This window comes from Argiope bruennichi, chromosome 11, assembly GCF_947563725.1.
Source record: "Argiope bruennichi chromosome 11, qqArgBrue1.1, whole genome shotgun sequence".
In the NCBI taxonomy this organism is placed as follows: domain Eukaryota; kingdom Metazoa; phylum Arthropoda; class Arachnida; order Araneae; family Araneidae; genus Argiope; species Argiope bruennichi.
In genome coordinates, this window is record NC_079161.1 from 102817514 (window position 1) to 102842516 (window position 25003).

At 41.7% G+C, this 25003-nt stretch overlaps 1 protein-coding gene across 1 annotated transcript; it reads left to right on the top strand.

Annotated features, from left to right (window-relative positions):
* Positions 1-654: 654 nt before the first annotated feature.
* On the top strand, positions 655-1725 carry LOC129956830 (uncharacterized). The gene has a single exon (XM_056068782.1). The coding sequence runs from the start codon at positions 655-657 to the stop codon at positions 1723-1725; it is 1071 nt and encodes a 356-aa protein (XP_055924757.1).
* The last annotated feature ends 23278 nt before the right edge of the window (positions 1726-25003 follow it).

Consider the following 25003-nt stretch of genomic DNA (forward strand, 5'->3'; position numbering starts at 1 on the left):
ATAAATAATGAAGCTGCGATAAGTAGACATTGAAATTTCATGAAGGGCAGAGGAAATTGCCATTAGTTCCGCAGTAAAAACAGAAGAACAGGTATGTAAACGATAGCTCAGTGTACCAGATGGAAGTACAATGCCAAATCCGACAGCCAAAACCCCACGTGTTTGCCGTGCGTGGCGACCCATTTGAAAGACGGGTGGTGTACTGTGGTCCCCTGTGCATCAATCGGCTGGTTACTAACCACCTAAGTGGTTAGTTTGCTAGGGATCAAGCGAAGGGGTTACTCCTTGGGCTTGGCGTTAAGGGTGGTCACTGTCCCCGGGGGTAACTCCCAGCGTATAGGTTCCGGCTAGTACCAAGGTAAGTGCCGAGGCTGGGAATGGCCAGAGCCGGTGGCTGCCTTCCCTTGTTGGGCTCCGTGGTGGGCGGTGCCGTCGGGCCCGAATCACTCTCAATATCGCATGGCTCCTCCCAAGAAGGGTCCCTTTAGTGGGCGTCACAAAGTACCTATTTCTTTCAACAACAATGAACATTTTGATGCTTTTTTCGTAGTAAATAGAATTTCTGAAAATAAAGAAACTTTTGAAACAGTCTCTCCTTTCCTTGTACAAAAGGCAATAAATGCTACAGTCGGCGAAGTTGCATCTATTCGAAAAATGAGATCTGGCGACTTGCTTGTGGAGGTTTCTTCTCGTAAGCAAGCACAACAGATACAAAAACTAAAATCCTTGGCAACAATAAGAGTTTGTGTAACCCCTCACCAATCACTTAATAGCTCTAAAGGCGTCATCACCTGCGGCGAAATACTAAATCTTCCCGTAGAGTTAATTGTCTCCGAAATGAAATCTCAAGGTGTTTCACATGTGCGTCGAATTTCCATACGACGTGATGGACAAATACTTGAGACGAAACATCACGTATTAACTTTTAAAACTTCTAAATTACCGGAGTACGTCTATGCAGGCTATATAAAGTTACCGGTTAGGCCATATATCCCTAATCCACTAAGATGTTTTCAGTGCCAACGCTTTGGCCACTCCAAAATGAATTGCCGCGGGTCTCTCACTTGTGCCCGCTGCGCACAAAAAGGGCATGATAGCCAACAGTGTACCGCAGAAGAAAAGTGCGTAAACTGTGGTGGCGATCATCCCTCATATTCTCGATCTTGTCCTCGCTGGGCACTGGAAAAGCAGGTTACGACAATAAAATTCAAAGAAGATTTATCTTATCCTGAAGCCAGACGCAGGGTTAAGGCACAGACCCCAATCCCTGGTGTCAGTTATGCTTCAGCAGTTAAGAAAACTTTCTGTCAGAATTGCTCTTGTGAAAACTGCTTAAAATATGCCAGGAAAACAACAGATAATGAAAAAACATCAGATTCCGATGCTGAACATACTCTGAAAACTAACACTGATACTCAAAAAACTGTTAGAAGAAAATCAAAATCACAGAACTCTTTGACATTAAACTTAGCAAAACGTGGCCTTACGCAAAAAGATTTGCGAAAGAAACTGAAAAATTCTGCATCGAAAAATTCCGTCGCATTGGGGTTAGCGACGCAAGGTGTTGTCCATAAGGACTTACAGTCCATCTTTGGTGACACGCTTAATAGCCCCGATATTAAACTGCATCCGTCTGAGGATGAATATGAACTTGGTATGAGTTGCGATGATCATGCAACTCCAACAACTGCTTCTTCTCTCTCTCCTTCCAAACCACTCTCTTAATGGGTACCTTCCTTTCTTGGAATTGTCGCGGCATTCGGCCCAAACTTCATGACATCAAGTCTATTATTAACAGATTTCATCCTGTTTGTTTTGGTTTTCAAGAGACTTTCTTGAAGCCAAATATATCAATCAAATTACGCGGTTACAATTGTATTCGGAAAGATGCAGACAGTGGAGCTCATAGTTCTGGAGGGGTCTGCATCTTCACTTCCAATTTATATCCGAGCACTCCTCTCACCCTACACACCTCTCTACAGGCTGTGGCTGTACAAGTTCATATAAAAACTTTGGTCACAGTCTGCTGTATTTACTTACCGCCTCATGATGTCATTCGTCAACAAGATCTTGACCAGTTAGTGGACCAGCTTCCTTCGCCTTTTATCCTGCTTGGCGATTTCAATGGCCATAGTACGTTGTGGGGTTCAAATAGTACAAATTCTCGTGGGCAGCAAATAGAACAGTTCATTTCTAATAACTGTCTATGTTTGCTCAACAATGATGAAAAGACGTACTTTCACGAGCCTACACGTACCTTCCACAGTCTTGATTTGGCCATATGTTCTCCCGAACTTCTGCCGTTGCTAACTTTTGCTGTTAGCAACGATTTATATAATAGCGATCACTATCCTATTATCGTTTCCCATGCTGATGGAAGCGGTGCGACTTATTGTCCTCCGCGTTTCTTATTCCAGCGGGCAGATTGGACTACTTTCTCTCAACTGGCAGATATCACAGAGACAATGGTAAATACATCAGACATCTCGGAAGCAGTTCAAAATGTCGTTGACAGTATAATATGTGCCGCAACTTCCACTATTCCAAAGAGTTCACCACGTCTAAGAAAATTTCGCAGACCGTGGTGGAATGAAGCCTGTACCAACAGTCACAAGCAGCAGAAAAAGTTTTGGAACACCTTTCGAAGGTACCCTACAACAGAGAATCTTATAGCTTTTAAAAAAGCCAAAGCACTAGCTCGCCGCATACGACGTCGTAGTCAAAGGGAATCCTGGATTCAATTCATATCCTCTATCACATCCTCAACATCCAGCAAAGTTCTATGGAAAAAGGTAAAGGCTGCTAATGGAATATATCATGAATCCTCCATTCCTGTTTTAAATAGAGGGAATGTGAAGTATTCTGCCCCATTAGACGTTGCCAACATTCTCGGTCAAACATTTGCACAGGTTTCCGCTACTGATTCTTATAACCCTGAATTTCTTAAAATTAAGAATCGTGCGGAACGGTTGCCTTTGCGCTTTAACGAACGAAATACCTTTCCATACAATTGCGAGTTTAGAATGTTTGAGCTAGAAACAGCATTATCTCATGCCCATGATTCCTGTCCCGGGCCTGATGGGATTACATACAATATGCTCCGCCATTTGAATACCACTTCCCTTTCCAATCTGTTAATGCTTTTCAACAGAATATGGACTGAGCAGAAGTACCCTTCACAATGGCGAGAAGCGATTGTGATCCCCATTCTAAAACCTGCCAAGGAATCTTCTAATCCTCTGAACTACCGACCAATTGCTTTAACAAGCTGTCTTTGCAAGACTTTTGAGAGAATGGTCAATGCTCGGCTCATATACGAATTGGAGAAACAAGGATGCATCTCTCCGTTGCAGAGTGGTTTCCGTCGAGGTCGGTCTACTTTTGACAACCTCGTATTACTGGAAACTGAAATTCGCAACGCATTTGTAAGGAGGAACCACCTTGTCTCCATATTTTTCGATATTGAGAAGGCGTATGACCGTACATGGCGCTACGGCATACTCTCTACGCTTTTTAACTTTGGTTTTAGGGGAAACCTGCCCATATTCTTATTGAACTTTTTATCACATCGGACTTTCAAAGTTCGTGTTGGGAACTTTTATTCTAATAGTTTTATTCAGGCTGAGGGAGTTCCGCAGGGAAGTGTCCTCAGTGTCACCCTTTTTATTATTCATCTGAGCCAGATTTTAACTCATTTGCCTTCATTTGTACAAGCAAGTCTTTATGTGGATGATCTTCAGATCTCATGCCAAGGAAACAGTATGAACCTTATTGAGAGACAATTGCAGAATGCTGTGAATAAATTAGTAGCTTGGTGCAAAAACAACGGACACAATATCTCACCGGAGAAGAGCCGTTGTGTGCACTTTTGCCGAAAGAGAAACATTCACTTGGATCCAAATATTAACATTGGTAATATATCGATTCCTGTCGTAAATGAAATACGGTTTTTGGGAATAATCTTCGATCGCAAGTTGACTTTCCTTCCGCACATCTTGCACCTGCGGAAGAAGTGTGAGAAATCCTTAAATGTTCTGAAGGTACTCTGCAGAACATCTTGGGGTGCCGATCGAACCTCCCTACTCCGCATTTATGAAGCAGTAATTCTATCCCGAATCGATTATGGCTGTATGGTGTATGGTTCTGCCAGCGCTTCCATCTTGCGGCGATTGGATACTGTTCACCACTCTGCCTTACGAATTTGTTCCGGTGCATTTCGGACCTCTCCCGTTGAGAGCCTGCATGTTATCTGTCACCAAATGCCCCTAAATTTAAGGCGTAACAAATTGTCCGCTTCGTATTACTTCCGAATCATGTCAGTGTCAAAGCACCCTTTACGTCAAATTAAATTTCCGCCTGTTCTTCGCAGATTGTATAATGCCCGTCCATTTCATATCCTTCCATTCAATGAGAGAATTAAAAATATCCTTCATGACTCGGGCCTTGAAAATATTACTATTAAATCCGCTGATCTGTTTTGTTTTCCACCTTGGGATATACCGCAATTTTCTTTTCTAAACCCCTTCTCAGGATTTGAAAAATCCTCAACTGCACCGATTATTTTCCAACAGATGTTTCTATATCATCGCTATCGGTTTTCTTCCTTTACACCAATTTTCACGGATGGCTCGAAATCAGATGGTCATGTTGGCTGTGGAATCATACTACCATCTGATACACTGAGCCACCGTTTACACAATTGCTGCTCAGTTTTTACTGCTGAGTTGGTGGCCATTTTCTGCGCTCTTCAGAAAATCTCCCCTTCTACTCAGCGTAAATTTATTATTTACACTGATAGCATGAGTGCTTTGGAGACACTAACTCACTATCACAATCGGATGCACCCGATTGCTGTTAGAATTTTATTTATCTTGCGCCTGTTACAAAATGAAGGCTTTCAAATTATTTTCTGTTGGGTGCCGAGTCATGTTGGCATTGCTGGAAACGAAATGGCGGATTTAACGGCAAAATCAGCAGCGAATGCTTTGTCTCAGGGACTTCCTTATTGCGATATTAAGAAGTCCTTGGCTAAACACATTTTTTCTTCTTGGCAATTGACGTGGGATCAGCGAACCGAAAATAAATTACATTCCATTAAACCAACTATTGGATTGTGGTCTGTTCTCCCTATACGTGAGGTTGACGTCAAAATGACTCGCCTGCGTATAGGACATACTCGCTTCACGCACAAACATCTTCTTTTCGGTGAAGCGGCACCAAAGTGCCCCACATGCCGTGTGGATTTTACTGTTAAACATATTTTAATTGAATGTACTGATTTTAACTTCCAACGTATTCGCTTTTTTCATTTAACTTCGTTGAACTTGCAGGACCTGGTGGGTGAAAAATTCCACCCAAACATTTTTAAATTTTTAAAAACCATTGGTTTTTATAGTTGTATTTAGCATTTTTTTAACTTCTGTTCACATTCGACAATTCATTGTAACGTTCGTTTTTCGAACCAGTATTTCATTTATAAATGCATTAACCTTATATATTTCTGCACTTTCATTTTTCCCATTTTTTGATTCATTTGGCTTTTATATCTTAACATGTATGTTTATATAAATTATTTTTGTTTTTTTTTTACCATCTGCTTGGCGCAGCATAGCCAAACATGGCTCTTGCGCCAAAAAACCCGAACAACCAACCAACCAGCCAAATCCGACATGTCCATCTGATTTCGAGCCATCTGTAAAAACTGGGATGAAAGATGAATACTGACAGCGATGATAGAGAAATATCTGTTGAAAAACCACAGATGCTGTTGTGGATTTATTATATCCAGAAAATGGATTTAAAAAGGAGAATTCTGGATTATCCCATGGGGCAAAGCAAAAGACATTTGTAGACATAATTGTTAAATTAAAGTCCGAGTCCTGCAAAAGCTTTTTCAATCTCACACTGAACGGTGGAATGCAAGAGGAACGAATGTCATAAATTCTCCCAAGACCAACTGGAAGTGTTAATTCAGATATAGGGTGCTTCGGGAGAGACTGCGTTCGGAAGTAATACAAGGCTGCAATTTTTTTACGCCTTAAGTAGAGAGGTAGTTGATAACAAATATTGTATAAACTTTCTATCGGGGATGTTCGAAAGGCACCAGAGCAGATTCTTAATGCAGAATGATGGATAGTATCCAGTCTGCGCAAAACGCTAGGACGTGCGGATCCATACACCATGCATCCGTAATCGATACGGGAAAGAATGACTGCCTCATAAATACGGATTAGGGAGGCTCGATCTGCTCCCCAAGAAGTTCTGGAGAGGACTTTTAAGATGTTCAAGGTTCTCTCACATTTCCTTCGCAAGTATAAAACATGCGGAATGAAGGTGAGTTTGCGGTCAAATACGACCCCCAAAAAACGTATTTCATCAACAACTGGAATAGCATGGCTACGAATATAAATATTAGGTTCCGAGTGAAAACTACGTTTTCTGCAAAAATGGAGGCACCGACTTTTCTCTGGAGAGATGGTGTGCCCGTTTTCATCACACCATGTTACTAGTTTGTTGACTGCATTTTGAAGCTGTCTCTCAATTAAATGCATATTACTTCCTTCGCATGAAATTTGGAGATCGTCAACGTAGAGGCTTCCATGAACAGATGATGGTAATTGATTTAAAATTTGACTTATATGAACAATAAAAAGAGTGACACTGAGGACACTTCCCTGAGGAACACCCTCAGATTGAATAAAATTGTTAGAATAAAAGTTCCCCATTCGAACTCTAAAAGTGCGATATGATAAAAAGTTTTTTATAAAAATGGGCAAATTTCCTCTAAAACCAAGATTGAAAAGTGTTAAAAGTATACCATACCGCCATGCACGGTCATAAGCTTTCTCAATATCGAAAAATATGGAGACAAGGTGGTTCCTCCTTACAAATGCGTTGCGAATTTGGGTTTCCAGTAAAACGAGGTTATCAAAAGTAGATCGACCTCGACGGAAACCACTCTGCAACGGGGAGATGCATCCTTGTTTCTCCAATTCGTATACGAGACGTGCATTAATCATCCGCTCAAAAGTCTTGCATAGACAGTTTGTCAGAGCTATTGGTCTGTAGTTCAGAGGGTTTCGTGAATCCTTGCCAGGTTTTAAGATGGGGATCACAATAGCTTCCCGCCATTGTGCAGGGTAAGTCTCCTCAATCCAAATCCTGTTAAATAATCTTAACAGGTTGCAAAGGGAAGTTTTACTCAAATGGCGAAGCATGTTGTAAGTGATACCATCAGGTCCCGGGCTTGAGACAAGGCTGTTTCCAATTCCGACATCCTAAATTCAGAGTTGTATGGGAAGTTTCTTCTTGCATTAAAACGCAATGGCAACTGTTCCGCGCGATTCTTAATTGCCTTAAATTCTATACTATAAGAACCAATTGCGGAAACTTGTGCAAATGCTTGGCCGAGAATATTGGCAACGTCTAATGGGGATGAATACGATGTACTTCCTGTATTTAAAATAGGAATGGAAGATTCACGATAAATCCCATTAGCGGCCTTGACCTTATTCCACAACATTTTACTTGGAGTCGAAGATGTAATGGACGAGACAAAATTAATCCAGGATTCCCTCTGACTACGACGACGTATACGACGTGCAAGGGCCTTGGCTCTTTTAAAAGCGACTAAGTTCTCCGTCGTTGGGTACCTCCTAAATTTGTTCCAAAGTCTCTTTTGGTTCTTGTAACTATCGCGGCAAGCTTCATTCCACCACGGTCTCCGAAATTTTCTCAGACGTGGGGAACTCTTTGGAATGGTGGCATTTGCGGCATTTATTATGCTCTCAACGACATGTTGTACTGCTTCAGTGATGTCGCAAGTATTGATCATGTTCTCTGTGATTTGTGCTAAAAGTTTGAAAGTATACCAGTCTGCCCGCTGGAATAGAAAACGTGGAGGACAAGATGTCATACCGTCTCTATCAGCATGTGAGACCATAACAGGGAAGTGGTCACTATTATAAAGGTCCTCACTTACTGCAAAAGTCAGCAACGGCATGAGCTCAGGAGAACATATGGCCAAATCAATACTGTGGAAGCTGCGTGTGGGCGCATGAAAGTATGTCTTCTCATCATTATTGAGCAGACAGAGACAGTTATTATTAATAAACTGTTCAATCTGCCGCCCACGAGAGTTTGTACTATCTGCACCCCACAATGTACTATGGCCGTTGAAATCACCAAGCAAAATAAAAGGCGAAGGAAGTTGCTCCACTAAATTATCGAGATCCTGTTGAGAAATGGCATCATTGGGCGGTAGATAAATACAGCAGACTGTGACCAAAGCTCGTGTGTGAACTTGCACTGCCACAGCCTGCAGAGTAGTATGCAAAGTGAGAGGTGTGCTCGGATAAAGATTTGAGGTAAAAATACATACACCTCCAGAACCATGATGACCATCATTTGCGTCTTTCCGCACACAGTTGAAACCACGCAATTTGACAGGAATGTCAGATGTCAAAAAGGTTTCCTGAACACCAATGCAGACAGGATGAAATTTGTTAATAATTTTCTTGATGTCAGGTAATTTGGAGCGAAGGCCGCGACAGTTCCATGAAAGGAAAGTACCCATTAAGAGGTTCTTTTGGTTTTAAAGGTATTGGAGACGGTGTTTGAGTGTTGCGAGACATCGCAACTCATTTCTTCATCCTCTTCAGACGGATGAAGCGCGATGAGTTCAGGACTTTTGGGTGCTTCACCAAAAATAGATGTCAAGTCCTTTTGGACTATGCCCTGCGTCGCAAGTCCCAAGGCGACGGATTTCTGACCTTTAGACAATTTCAACTTAGAAGGCAAACTTGTTTTTGAGAGGCCACGTTTTGAAAGCTTCAACTTCAGAGAATTTTGAGATTTTGATTTTCTTAAAGCCTTTTCAGGTCTACGAATTTCTAAAGTGGTGTTGGTGTTTGATCCAGAATCGGAATCCGATGTTTTTGTATTTGTTTTAGAATGGCTAGGATTTTTGAGACAGTTCTGGCACGTACAGTTTACGCAAAACGATTTCTGTACGGCGGAGGCATAACTCAAACCGGGAGTCGGTGTTTGAGATAAAAATTTCTTTCTGGCTTCAGGGTAAGATAAGGCTTCTTTTATTTTCACTGTAATGATTTTTTTCTCAAGTGTCCAGCGTTCGCACGATCTAGAAAATGAAGTGTGACTGCCACCACAGTTCACACACTTTTCAGGTGCGGAACACTGCTGACTATCGTGCCCTTTCTCAGCACAGCGGGCGCAAGTAAGAGTCCCGCGGCAGTTGGCTTTAAAATGGCCGAAACGCTGACACTGAAAACATCTCAACGGGTTAGGAATATAATGTCTTACTGGTAGTTTAATGTAGCCTGCATAAATAAATTCTGGTAAACTTGGACTATGGAAAGTAAGTATATAATGTTTAGTGGGAAGGATTTGGCCATCCCGCCGTATAGAGATCTGTTGTACATTGGTGACACCTTGATGTTTTAGTTCTGCAGATATTTCTTCAAGGGGAACATTAAACAATTCCCCGCAGGTTATAACGCCTTTAGAATAATTTAATGACATGTGTGGACTGACTGTAATGGGAATGGTAGCTAAGGCTTTCAGTTTTAATATTTGCTGGGCTTCCTTTTTTGAATTCACTTCAACCAGCAAGTCACCAGAACGCATTTTTCGGATTGAAGAAAGTTCGCCTATGGTTGCTGTGAGTGCCCTCTGTACGAGAAATGGTGAAACAGAATTAAAATTTTCATTTTTCTCAGAAACACGCTTGACAACAAAAAAGGAATCGTGATTTGGAATATTTAAGGTATTTGGTACGATACGACGCCCACCGAAGGGACCGCGTTTGGAGGAGCCCATACGACATTGAAAGAGATTCGGGCCCGACGGCACCGCCCACCACGGAGCCCAACAAGGGAAGGCAATTACCGGCTCTGGTCTTTTACAGCCTCGGCATACACCTTAGTGCTAGCCGGAACCTATACGCTGGGAGTTACCCCCGGGGACAGTGACCACCCTTAACGCCAAGCCCAAGGAGTAACCCCTTCGCTTGATCCCTAGCAGACTAGCCACTCAGGTGACTAGCTACCAGCCGATTGATGCACAGGGGACCACAGTGCACCACCCGTCTTTCAAATGGGTCGCCACGCACGGCCAACACGTGGGACATTGGCTGTCCATGAGAAGCAAGAAGCAAACAGAGCGGCGACAGCTTCTCATGGAGAGCTCCCTCGCTTGCCGTCGAGGGAAAGAAAAAACAGCAGAAAGCAGAAGGCGTAGAGGAGAGCGAACAGAAAGGGAGTAAAGATCCCTGGGAACCTCGGGATTGGGACACCCGTACTCACCCATAGTAGGTGAGCCCCTGAGGGGAGATTATTTGTGGAGTTCTGTTTATATAGTTGTTATTTATGGGTTTGGGGAATTTGGGACATCCTCGATATGCCGCGACGTGTCCTACCTGCTCGCAATTAATGCATTTAGGATTAGGATGCTTCTCTTTTATTTCGCATTCCCTGGTCTGATGTTGTTTGTTGCATTTGATACACCTGGGTTTCATCCCGCAATTTTCTGCTCGGTGTCCGAAATTATTGCAATTAAAGCATTGGATTGTCTGGTATCTCCCTCTGTATTGCTCAACAGTGACTTTAAGATAGTCAATGCTGTCTACTTTGTAAATTTGGTCTACTATGTTATTCCTGTTTAGTTCGACCATCAAGAAAGGTAGCGGGTTCTTGGTTCTGATTTGGGTCAGTCTGATAATCTTATTTACCGAAAAACCTCTTCTGGTTAATTCAGCCTCCAAAATATCAACCATATAGTCTATTGGCAGCCCTTTAAATACTACTCTGACTGGCCTTTGGTTTTTTGGTCTAATGACGTAAAATTCGTGGCCCATTTCCCTGCAGTGTTCGACAATTTTCTTATATGTGTTTATGTCATTTGTGAATATTTTTATGAACCCGTTACCAAGGATGTTGTTTGTCGTTCCAAATTTAAGGTTTATTTGCTCTAATACTTTATTAAAGTCTTTAACATATTTTAGCATGATAGGTGGTATTTTTTCATTAGTTTCCTCCTGTTTATCAGTATCAATACTGTTCAGTGCATCAAATCTATTATTTGTGGTGATTTTTTCAGGGCTATTTTTTGGGCTATTTACGGGTTGCCTGGCAGTTTTCCTCTTTTGAGGGCTCTTAAAATTTTCCCCTTGTTTTTCCTTATACTCCTCTAGCAATTTCCCTTTTGTCAGTTTATTTCTATTGATTAAGCAGTCTGGGGGAGAGAGACAGTTAAGTGAACTTAACTCACCCTTATAATGGTCCAGTCTTTGCCTGGTTAATCCGAGTTCCTCCTTCATAGAGAGATAATTCATATCCCTATCGTGATTAGCATATTCATCGGTTTCCATAGATTTTAAATAGAACTCTATATAATTTGCTTTTGCCTCCTCCCTTTCCATCGTTTTTTCCATAACCCCTCTTTTAAAACAACCACTGCATGTTTTGAGAGAACTATTAGTTATGAAACCAGTAGCCTCCATATCAACTAAATTCTCTTCAATACAAATTCGCTTTGCCGTGCCTAAGTCTGCTAGACCGGTTAGTTCCGAGAAACTAGACCGGCTCATCATACTATCTTTCTCCAATACGATCAAAAAACGGGAGAGACGAGAAACACGTCCGCTCCCTAGCTGGTCGAAAACGAGAATGAAAAAGCACCTGCCTTTCCGATGGAGAAGTTTAAGGAGAGCCCGCTTCCGTGGAAGCTATCTCCTGTAGATGGCAGGGAGTTGTGGAAATTCACTTGGCTTTACTGAATGCCATGGTCTTTCTATGTCAGCAGCGTGAGGTGACTGGGCTGGTACTGGCGCTACTCTGCGAAGCAGAGTAGTCCCCTGATGGAGAGGGAGAGGAAGGAGGAACGCCGTCCAATAGGAAGTCAGCAGCGGTGGGGAAGGTGCGTCTGGTTGCAGTGCGGATCGGAGTGTGTAGCCGGGAGAAAAGGTTGTTTACATATTGAGTTTAAGCTATTGTTCGTTCAGAGCCAATCAGCATGCGTTTACAAGGGTTGGAGTTAAGTTTGTTTGACATGGTGGTTGATTTTCCGTAGAGACAGTATTTTTAAATGAGAAGTACATTTCTAGGTCTTTTGATATTAAGTTGGGGGATATATTTTTCGATAGCTTGAATGGCCTCATTTTCGTGGTCATCAAGTTTTTCGAAGAATCTTGTGGCTATTTTCTTTATGGTTTGTTTTAAAGTGGGGTATTTGAGAGCTTTGTAGATTTCAGAGCTGGGCATAGCCCACGTAGCGCCACAAATCTGTCTAATGATTCGATTCTGCTGGCTCTCAACTATTTTTAAATTAGTCTTGGCAGCATGTCCCCAAACTTGGCATGCATAAGTCAGTATCGGACGCAAATAGGCTGTGTAAATAAGCATTTTGGTGTCCCTGTGCATCTTTGAATTCCGAGCAATAAGGGGGAAAAATTTACGCGATTGGGCTCGGAATTTCTCCTTCATATAGTGAAAGTGTGCCCTCCAATTCAGTTTCCTGTCCATTATGACACCTAGGTACTTAGCTTCCTGAGACCACGGGATGTATATTCCCTTGATTTTTATCCTCTCAAAGTTTACATCTCTGGTAGCTTTGTGGAACATAACTGCAACAGTTTTATCAGCATTAATTTCTATCTTCCATCTGACCATCCACTCAGTAATAGATTTCAAGTGTCTGTCCAGTGCAATTCTAATGTAGTTGGGATTGTGGTTTTTGGCCAGAATTGCGGTGTCATCTGCATATAAACACAGCATGGTGTTGAATTGTTTTGGTATGTCGTTGATGTAGCAGGAGAACAAAATTGGTCCTAGTTTAGAGCCTTGTGGAACTCCTGCTTGTATGTGTTTAGTGTCTGATAAATCGTCCTTCACCCTTACTCTAAAGCTTCGATCGTTGAGATATGAAACAATGATTTTAATTAAATATCTTGGAGTTTTATTTTTAATTAACTTGTAAACTAAACCACTGATCCATACCCGATCAAAAGCTTTCTGTATATCAAGGAAGACAGCTCCTGTTTTTTGTTTGTTTTGGAAACCTGCAGTGATGAATTCGGTGGCTCTGATGAGTTGATGTGAGGTACAAAGGCTTGGTCTGAAGCCAAACTGTTCCGGACAAAGAATGTTGTTTTCTAATAGGTGTTGGTTAAATCTTTTTAGTATGATACTTTCAGCAATTTTGCTAAGTGAGGAAAGTAGTGAGATAGGTCTATAGCTGGAGGGATCCGTGGGCTCCTTACCAGGCTTATATATTGGTACTACTGTGGCTGTCTTCCATCTGGCTGGGAAATGTTCAAGTTCCAGTATTTTTTGTACTAGAAGGGTGAAGAATAGAATAAAATTCAGAGGGAGGTGTTTAATTGTGTAGTTAGTGATGTTGTCGTGTCCAGGCGCCTTGTTAGTTTTGAGTTTCCTGATGTATTCGATTACCTCTGTAGGCTTTACAGGGTCAATGTTTACGTTTGGGTGGTCTAGTGGCGCCATCTGTGTGTTCAGAAATGAGCTAACTGCTTTTTCGACCTCGACTTCCGTTTCCTCGTGGTACAGTGGGTTCAATTTAAATTGATTCTCTAGGCTAATTGCCAAGAAATTTGCTTTGTCGAGGTCGGTTTGTGCAATTCCGGCCGGACCTTTAAGGGTCGGAATGATGAGTTTCTTCTTTTTAAATGGTCTAACGAAGTCCCAGACATTTTGATTTTCCGGGCTGAGATTGATGAGCTTATTGACAAATTCCATGTTTTCAATTTGATTAGCTAGTCTCTTGACTTTGTTGTTTAGCGCATTAAGCAGTCTTTTGGTTTCTGGCCTTTTGAATTTTTGGTACTGTTTCCTGACCCAGTTTCTCTCAGCATTCAGTTTTCTTAATTCAGGATCAACATTGGGTTTAGTATTTGTCCTCCGGTTTGAGTTCCTGTTTTTAGCATCAGTAATTTCCTGCTCTATTTGTGCAGCTAAATTATCTACGTCTTCTGTCGTGTTAATGTTTGTGAAGTTTACTTGAGTGTGACTGAGCTCTCTGTTAAAGTTTTTCCAGTGTGTTTTTGTTTTTCCTGTGATGTCTGGTAGAGTGTATTTAAAGTGAAAGTGTAGAGCAACCGGGTTGTGGTCAGAGCTCATTTCTGGGAGTGAGGTGATTTCGTATGGAAATAAAAAGTCTTTAACTATTGCTAGGTCTATTGTGGTTTCGCTGTTGGTGCCGAACCGTGTTGGGTCTGCTGGGGCAATTACTTCCAAGCCAGCATTGTCAGCAAATCGCTTAAGTGTGTTCCCTCTAGTGCAGTTTGTTGTGTTGTGCCAGCTCCTGTGTTTGGCATTATAATCGCCACATATTATCTGGTTGGAGCTAACCTGTAAGAGGGTCTCTAGGTCTAGTGTGAACATTTGTGCATCCGAGTTCGGCGGGATGTAGATGGAGGTGAGTGTGACAGTGTCATAGTTTTTGGGTGTAATTGCAACTATTGTGGCCTCAACATTATGCAGTATAGGTGGAAAAACTTGATGATGCTTTATTGAATTGTTTATAAATATCATAGTGCCTCCACTAGGATGCGTCGGATCTTGATTTTCTCTGTAAGAGTAGTATGCATCGTAGTTAGCTAGGTAGATCTTTTTACCGGGTCTCAGGTGCGTCTCCTGGATAAGAATAGCGTGGGGCTTATGCTTATTTACGAACAGTCTCAGCTCATGGATTTTGTGCCTAATCCCATTTGCGTTCCAATATACGATTTTTAAATTATTGGCTCTGAACTTTAATTAGTGGGGGTTTGAGCATTGCGTGCAAATTCGTTGAGTAGTATGCCACATTTATCTGGCAGGTTATTAACTGATGACATTTGCTTGAAAATATTGATAATTCGAGGGAATTCCTCAATGAATTTCTTTATTTGCACGATTATGTTAAGTATTTCGGCCAGGTCTAAACCCTTGAGATCGTCATTTGATTGCGCGGGTGGATTGTTTACAATCTCATTTTGCTGTGCCTGTGGCGCCATCTGCAGGGGACTATTGCTGTTAAAGAGTTGAGCGAAAGAGGTTCCTTGCCTAACTCTGCTCTGGTTGGGGTTAAATTCCCTCCTTTGCGGACGATTAATTTTCGGGAATTCCTCGCAACCTCTATATGCCGCAGAGTGCCCGATTTTGCCACAATTGATGCAGGTTGGGGATTCAGATTTGCCCTGGATACTGCAGTCCTTGGTTTCATGATCTCCCTTACATTTAATGCACCTTGGTTTTAAGTTGCAGTTTTCTGCCCTATGGCCAAAGTAATTACATTTGAAGCACTGGGAGACTATATTTCTGCCTCTGTATTCCTCGATGGTTACTTTGAGGTAGTTGATGTGTTCAAGCTTATACACGTTCTCAAAACCCGGATTTCTGTTTAGCTCAGCTAAAAATAGGGGGAGCTGTCGTCGGGTTTTTTGCTGTATCATTTGGCTGACTTTATTAACTGAAAATCCCTGCTCGATTAGATATTCCTTGATAGTATCGGGGTATGTCTTAATAGGGAGACCTCTAATCACAACTTTAGCTGGCCTTTGAGACTTTGGCGTTATTACATAGTATTCAAACCCTTGGTTTTTACAAAATTCCTGGAGTTTTTTGTACGTCTGGTTATCCTGGGTGTAGAGCCTGATATATCCGTTTCCTAATTTATTGTTTGTGGGGCCGAATTGGTCATGAATTATTTTTAATACCTTGTTATAATCAGGTGTAAATTTAAGCATGAGGGGTGGAGTTCTTTCACTGAGTTCTTGTGGCTTATTTTGCTCAGAGCTGTTGAGAGTTGTTTCGGGTTCCAAATTGGGAAAACCTATTGCTAGTTTTAACTGTTTCGATTTGTTTCACCTTAGGGGTGTTTCTGCCTGATTTCTTTTTGTGGACGAGAGTAAACTCTTCGTCCTCTACATTTTTTATGGGATCTGTTTTTGGGCTACACACATCCGGTGTCACGCACGCAGGAATAGAAAGCATCTCACCCATAAATTGGTCCTTTCTTTGCATGGAATCCTTGAGGTCCAGGTTGGCCATTTCCGTTCTCGGTGAGTTGCCCTCCAATCCAAGCAATGTTTGACACCTTGCGTAGTCTTCTTCTATCTTGATCGTACATATCGCTATCAACTCTTGCAGCTGGTGGAATCTGGTACAGGACGGTGTTGGTGCTATTTGCATATGTTCAATAGCCATAGCCGTCTCTTCCACACATAACCTCTTCGCACTCTCGTTTCCAGACATGCCGTTCCACAAAGTTCTAAAAAGAACAAGTTCGGCAGCGGTCTAGTAATAAAGAGCGAAAGTTTCAGAAATTAGCTCCAAGCAGAATCCCTCCAACCTTATCGGTGGACGTCTAAAGCCCGAATAAAAATACGAAAATGAAAATGCACCTGCCTTTCACTAGGAACATCAGCTTAAGTACTATTGAGGAGAAGTAGGAGCCGGCGAATCAGGAAGCTTGGACTCGGCGGTGGGCGTGTCTAATTGGTTGCTGGATCTTCACTGAGTAGTGCGTCGAGCAACTGCTTTGTTGCATCGAAAAAAGAGAGGGGGAAGGAACCCAAAATGATTGCAGTATAATCAGGGAAATTAAACCGGATAATAAAAAGACAATTAATAACAAAATTCTAAAAAATAAAGTTAAAATGAGCACTAAAAATAAAACCAGAGAAAGCAGCATATCCAAAGCAGCCAAATATTATGACTTCAAAAAAGCAAATGATAAAAACGAGGCAGGATTCGAACTTGTTAAGGGCAAAAGGAGTAGGAAAAGATCTTCGGAAGATATAGCCCCAGCCAAAAAACTGCAAAAACCCAAAGAAAATGATATACCGATAACAAACAAATTTGACCCACTTAATAAAATAAAGGAACCGCAAGTAATAAACAACCAGCCAAAAATGCCCCCCCATCATGCTCCGTAGAATTGCGGAATACCCGGTACTGCTTAAAAGAATCAATACAGTACAAAAAATTAAATGCACCGCGAAAGAAACGGGAGAATTTGTTAAACTCTTTGTTGATACAACGGATGATGTAAGGAAACTCACTAAATACTTAGAGGAACAAAACCTTGAATACTATGTAATTTCAGATAAAGCGGAAAAACCGGTCAAAATAGTAATAAAGGGTCTACCCATTAATACCGATGTAGAAGAAATTAAAAATGAACTAACACAACTAGATTACCAAGTGCAAAAAGTAAACCAATTTAGAAAATTCAAGACTAAAGAACTGCTGCCAATTTTCCAAATTCATCTAGCCAAAAACCCCAATATTCAGGACATCTATAAAATTGATCAACTAATGTACATGGTAGTAAGAGTCGAAAAATATGTAAACAAAACAGTCAGGCAATGCTATAAATGCCAAACATGGCAACATACCTCACAGCAATGTGGAATGAAACCAAAGTGCGTAATATGCGCCGGTCAACACGAATCGCTAAACTGCCCTAATAAAGTGGCAAAATCGGAAGAAGAAAAGCTCCCTGTTAAATGCGCCAATTGTGGGGGACCACACACGGCGAGCTACAAAGGTTGCCCTAAATACCCTAAAATAGACCGCAAAGTAACACCTGGAGCATCATACGCTTCAATAGCACAGCGGAACAACAATGCGGTAACTGATAACCCACGAGGGGGGAAAAGTAAACAGGAAGGATCACGCCCGCCGCGCGACCAGGAGATAAGGTCAGAGCAGGAAACCAGCCGCAGGGCAGGAGGGGTAAACTCAGGTGGAATACCCACAATAGAAGGAGGGGTACAAAACATACTCTCTCTATTAACGGAACTATGTAACTTATTTAAGAAAATAAACTTACAGGCACTGCTGGATAAAATTAATAATGGCTCCTCAGTAATAGATATAATTTTCTACTTAGTGGAATCACTTAGAGGGCCGCACCCCCTCAGGGGCTCACCTACTATAGGTGAGTACGGGTGTCCCAATCCCGAGGTACCCAGGGATCTTTACTCATTTTACGTTTACTCTCCCCTACGTCTAGTGCTTTCTGCTTGATCCTTCCATCCCTCGACGGCAAGCGAGGGAGCTCACCATGAGAAGCTGTCGCCGCTCTGTTTGCTTCTTGCTTCTCATGGACAGCCAATGTCCCACGTGTTGGCCGTGCGTGGCGACCCATTTGAAAGACGGGTGGTGTACTGTGGTCCCCTGTACATCAATCGGCTGGTCGCTAGCCACCTAAGTGGTTAGTTTGCTAGGGATCAAGCGAAGGGGTTACTCCTTGGGCTTGGCGTTAAGGGTGGTCACTGTCCCCGGGGGTAACTCCGAGCGTATAGGTTCCGGCTAGCACCAAGGTAAGCGCCGAGGCTGGGAATGGCCAGAGCCGGTGGCTGCCTTCCCTTGTTGGGCTCCGTGGTGGGCGGTGCCGTCGGGCCCGAACCTTACACAATGTCGTATGGCTCCTCCCAAAAAGGGTCCCTTCAGTGGGCATCATCACAAAGTTCAAATCCAATCAACAGAAAAATATTTCGATCATTTTTTTATTGTACACCGTATTTCTGATGAAAATGAAACTTTTAACACAGTGTCACCATTTTTGGTAGACAAAGCATTTCTTAGTACAGTTGGTGAAGTTACTAATATTCGCAAACTTCGATCAGGTGATTTGCTGGTTGAGGTAAGCTCCCGTCAGCAATCCCAGAAAATTATGAAATTGAAAGCCTTGGCAACAATTCCGATAAGCGTTAGTCCTCATAAGTCTTTGAACTCTTCAAAAGGAGTAATAACTTGTGGGGAATTATTCAATGTCCCTGTGGAAATTATAACCAAAGAATTAAAATTCCAAGGGGTGACTCATGTACGCCAGATTACCATTCGGCGGGATGGACAACTCCTTAATACAAAGCACTATGTTCTTACGTTCAATAGTCCTCAATTACCTGAATCAATTAAAGCAGGATATATAAATTTGCCTGTACGACCATATATTCCTAACCCTCTACGTTGTTTCCAATGTCAGCGCTATGGTCATTCTAAAATGAACTGCCGCGGGACTCTGACTTGCGCCCGCTGTGCAGAAAAGGGTCATGATGGTCAGCAGTGTTCTGCACCTGAAAAGTGCATTAACTGCAATGGAGACCACACTGCTTATTCCCGACTTTGTCCGCGTTGGCAACTAGAGAAGAAAATAGTTGCAGTCAAATTTAAAGAGAACATCTCGTATCCTGAAGCGAGACGCAAGATTATAGCTCAAACTCCTACAGAAGGTTCAAGTTATGCATCAGCTGTTCAAAGGAATCCCCCAACTGTAGTTAATCAAAACGTTCAAATCGAAAAAACAAAACTTTCCATTCAAGCACAATCCTCGAATTCTAAATGCGACTTAAATGATATTCCTGAGCCATCTAACGCCCGTAGGCGTAAATCTAAATCTAAATCACAGACTTCTTTGGCACTTAGACTTTCAAAGCGAGGTCTAACAAAACATGATTTACCGATAAAATTAAAAAAATCTACAGTTAAAAACTCTGTCGCTCTAGGTTTAGCAAATAAGGGTGTTGTCCAACAGGACTTAACGTCAATTTTTGGGGCTCCCTTAAAAAGTCCTGAACTTATTTCCCTTCACCCATCGGAGGAAGAGGATGAGTTAAAAATGAGTTGCGATGCTCCGGCAACTCCAACAACTTCTATTTATCCCCTTACTAAAACATTATCTTAATGGGTACGTTCCTTTCATGGAATTGTCGCGGCCTTCGTTCTAAACTACAAGACATTAAAGATATCATCAACAAATTTCATCCAATTTGTATTGGACTCCAAGAAACCTTCTTGTCGTCCAACATTCCTCTCAAACTACGTGGTTACAACAGTGTTCGGAAGGATACAATCCATGGAACTGGTGGCGTTTGTATCCTTACATCTAACTTATACCCGAGCACAGTTCTCACTTTGCACACTACATTGCAGGCTGTGGCTGTGCAAGTTCATGCTCGAAAATTGGTCACAGTTTGTAGCATTTATTTACCACCACACGATTTGATTAACCAACATGATCTTGATAATCTTATGGACCAGCTTCCCGCGCCTTTTCTGTTATTTGGCGATTTTAACGGCCACAGTATCTTGTGGGGCTCTGATAGTACAAATTCTCGCGGGCGACAGATCGAACGGTTCATATCTGATAACTGTCTCTGTCTCCTTAACAGTGACGAGAAAACCTACTTTCATGAGCCCACACGTACCTTCCACAGCTTAGACTTGGCCATATGCTCTCCTGATATCCTACCTTTGCTTAATTTTATAGTCGGAAGTGATCTCCATGATAGTGATCACTTCCCTTTAATAGTCTCCTATACTGAAACTGATTTCAAGCAATGTCCACCACGTTATGTCTTTCAGAGGGCTGATTGGGCTGCTTTCATGCAACAAGCAGTGATTTCTGAGAATATGGTCAGCATGGCCGACATTACACACGCAATACAAAGTGTCGTCGACTGTTTACTTAAAGCCGCCAATAATACCATACCTAAAAGTTCCCCACGTATGCGAAAATTTCGAAGACCGTGGTGGAACGAAGCCTGCCGCGATAGTTACAGGGAACAAAAGAAACGGTGGAACATTTTCCGCAGGTACCCTACATCGGAGAATCTTATTGCCTTCAAACGTGCTAGAGCGAATGCTCGTCGAATTCGTCGGCGTAGCCAGAGGGAGTCCTGGTGTCGCTTTATTTCCTCAATCACATCCTTTACTTCCAGCAAATTGTTATGAAAAAAAGTCAAAGCTGCTAATGGAGTATATAAAGATTTCTCCTTCCCAGTTTTGAATACTGGAAATGGGGTGATGTCTTCTCCATTAGACGTTGCCAATACTCTCGGAGAAGCCTTTGCAAAGGTTTCCGCAGCTGATAATTACATGCCTGCTTTTATAATGGCTAAGAATCGCGCGGAACGGAAGTCTTTGCGTTTCACTACCCGAAACTCCTACTCTTACAATTCAGAATTTAGGATGAATGAATTATTGACGGCCTTGTCTAAAGCACGTGATACCAGTCCTGGTCCTGATGGAATCACGTATAACATGCTTCGCCATTTGTCTACCACTTCTCTTTCCAACCTGTTATTTCTATTTAACCGTATTTGGAATGAACAGAAGTTCCCATCACAATGGCATGAAGCTATTGTGATTCCAATCCTGAAACCCGGCAAAGACGCCTCTAACCCTCTGCACTATAGGCCAATTGCTCTCACAAGTTGTCTATGTAAAACACTAGAGCGCATGGTTAATGCCCGTCTTGTGTTTGAGTTGGAGAAAAACGCATGTATTCCGCCATTGCAGAATGGCTTCCGCAAGGGACGCTCGACATTGGATAATATCGTCCTTCTCGAGACCCAAATTCGAAACGCATTCGTCCGGCGGAATCATCTGGTCTCCATATTCTTCGACATAGAAAAGGCTTATGACCGTGCTTGGCGTTTTGGCATTCTTGATACTCTTTCAAATTTCGGATTTAAAGGAAATTTACCTGTGTTTTTAAAGAACTTTTTATCATTAAGAACATTTCGTGTACGCATTGGAAATTTTTATTCTGATCGTTTTATTCAAGCTGAGGGAGTTCCACAAGGAAGTATCCTCAGTGTGACGCTTTTCGTAACTCATTTTAGCCAGATTCTTAATGTGTTACCACCATCTGTTAAAGGCACATTATATGTGGATGATCTTCAGATCTCCTCCCAAGGGAGCGATATGCGCGTAATCGAACGCCAACTGCAGGTTGCGGTTAACAGGCTAGTAGACTGGTGTGATGGAAATGGGCATACGATTTCTCCCGAGAAAAGTCGATGTGTTCACTTTTGCAGGAAGCGTGGCATCCATTTGGATCCTTTAATCCATATCCGGAATGCTAACATTCCTATAGTAAACGAAGTAAAATTTTTGGGAATAATATTTGACCGTAAGCTCACTTTCCTTCCGCATGTCTTACATCTGCGGAAGAAGTGTGACAGGTCTTTAAACATTCTCAAAGTACTTTCTAGGACATCTTGGGGTGCTGATAGCATTTCATTACTCCGCATTTATCAAGCAGTGACACTATCACGTATTGATTACGGATGCGTGGTGTATGGCTCTGCGCGATCTGCCATTTTACGTAGATTAGGCACTACACACCATTCTGCTTTAAGGATTTGTTCGGGTGCATTTCGGACTTCGCCAGTGGAGAGCCTTTATGTAACCTGTCATCAGTTACCACTAAGTTTACGACGCCAAAAATTAGCTGCCCAGTACTATCTTCGAGCTGTGTCTATTCCGAAGCACCCCTTGTGTTCTATAGCTGTTCCAGCGAGTCTTCGGAGACTCTATACTGCTCGACCCTATAATATTCTACCATTCTGCGAAAGGGTTAAAATAATACTTCATGATTCGGAACTTCATGATGTAGCGATTCAGACTACAGATCTCTTTCCGTTTCCACCATGGGATATTCCTCAATTTCGTTTTCTAAATCCATTCTCAGATTTCGAGAAAACGACAACTGCTCCTGTAATTTTTTAGAAACTTTTTGATTCTCATCGTAGTCAATATTCGGACTATTTGAAAATTTTCACAGATGGGTCAAAGTCAGACGATCACGTTTGTTGTGGTATTGTTTCTGACACTAATATACTGAGCTACCGTCTCGATACAACATTCTCGGTCTTATCTGCCGAGTTAGTGGCGATCCTTTATGCCCTTCAGATGATTTCACTGTCTACTGAACGAAAATTTTGCATATATACAGACAGCTTGAGTTCCTTGGAAGCACTTTCCCACTTCTGTAGTCGAATTCATCCTGTTTCCCTGGAAATTTTGAGTCTGTTAAGGACTCTAAAAAACAGAGACTACGAGATATTGTTTTGTTGGGTTCCGAGTCATGTCGGAATTGGTGGAAATGAGATGGCAGATAATGCAGCAAAGAGAGCATCTTTACTGTTGAAACGAGATATACCAAGCAATGATATAAAAAATTCTTTGGTGCGTCGTTTATATACGCTGTGGCAGGAATCATGGAATCACCTTGTTAGAAATAAACTTCATTCAATAAAACCCACAATTTCACCCTGGGCTTGCCATCCAGTGCGTGAGTACGATGTTAAATTAACTAGACTCCGCATTGGCCATACCCGTTTAACTCATCGACACCTTTTATTCGGCGAAAGAACTCCTACTTGTCCAAATTGTCATGTAAATTTAACTATTGTTCATGTTTTAATCGAGTGTCCTAATTTTAGATGTCATCGGAAACAATTTTTTAACAGCTCATCGATAGAAATGCAAATTCTGGTGGGGGAACACCCCCATCAAAACATTTTTAAATTTTTAAAAGCTATTGGCGTGTACCATTTTATTTAATATTTTATCATCATGTAATTTAAACATCTTGTTCTCTTTTAAAAACCCCATGCCGACATTATAATCATAGTGCATTTTGACAATTATTTAATTTTACATACATAATTTTTTATATCTATTTTAACCATACGTTTGGCGCAGTATGGTCAGAATTGGCTCTTGCGCCATTAAAACCCACAAATCCAATCCAATCCAATCTAGAGGGCCGCACAACAATAAACATGAATAATAACACTGGCATTGTTGTAATTACTTGGAACGCGAATGGTCTTTATGGCAAGGTAAATGATTTCAGAGAGTTTCTAGGACGTTACAACCCAGACATAGTGTTAGTTCAAGAAACGCATCTTAGTGGAATAGATAAATGCCACTTCCCCAACTATAAATTCTACCACAACCCCAGCCGAACCCATTTCAGACGAAGAGGGACAGGTGTTTTAATTAAAAATTGCATCCCACATAACTACTTACCAAACCCCAGACTCTATTACGTCGAAGCCACAATGGTGGTAGCCAACTTCAAAAACTTAGAACCAATAAACTTCATTTCTATCTACAACCCCCCACTTAATAATGTAATTTACACAATGGACCTAGAAAGCCTACTAGCCTATAACAAGATAACCTTCATAGCAGGCGACTTCAACGCCAAAAATAGAGCATGGAACTGTGCTAGGAGTTGTAAGCTAGGAAAGCGACTGATCAGCTTCACGGAAAAAGCTAGGTTAACCATCCACGCACCAGACAAACCTACAAGATTCAGCAGGCAAGGAGCCTCGATTATTGACCTAGCCATATGCAAAGAATTGCATTATAGCTGTACCACGACCACAGTCAATGAGCTGGCAAGCGACCATCAGCCTGTACGTTTCTGGATTGACACCAGCACAGTTTCATGCAACAGTAAAACGTTCATACCCAACTGGAAAAAATTCCAACAAATTATCATTAATAATCCAACTAACGAATTTAATCCCAAAAGTGAAATAGACATAGAAACTGAGATTAATAGATTTACCCACGAACTGCAGAGCTCAATAGAAACAGCTGGAAAATGGAAAAATAAAAAGAACGAAGAATTCTCCCTGGAAATAAAACAGCAAACCCAAATCAGAAATAGGCTAAGGAAAATTTACCAAACCAGTAGAAACCCCAATGACAAAAACCTGTACAATAGAGCCCAAAACCACCTCAAGAAGCTCCATGATAAAGCATACCAACTAAGAGAGCAAAGCAAAATAGAAAACCTAAGCACAGCCGATAAGTCCATTTGGTGGCAAGTTAAAGCCTACACAAAAAATCACAATAGAATGCCCCCCCTAAGAGCAAATAATACCCTACTATATACAGACCAAGAAAAGGCGAATGCAATAGCAGATATTCTCGAAAATCAATTTAAAGAAAACGATCTCTCCCACCCCCCTACCGATTACATAGTGCAAAAAAGGCTAGATAAATTCTTCAGCAAAAAGCACAAAGAGACAGTAGAAGAGTGCAAGCCGTCTGAAATTGTGGAAATAATTAATAAACTCAAAGAGGGTAAAAGTCCAGGAATAGACAATATCTCCAATAGAATGATAAAAAGGCTCCCAATAAAATCAATAATCAGATTAACAGAAATAATT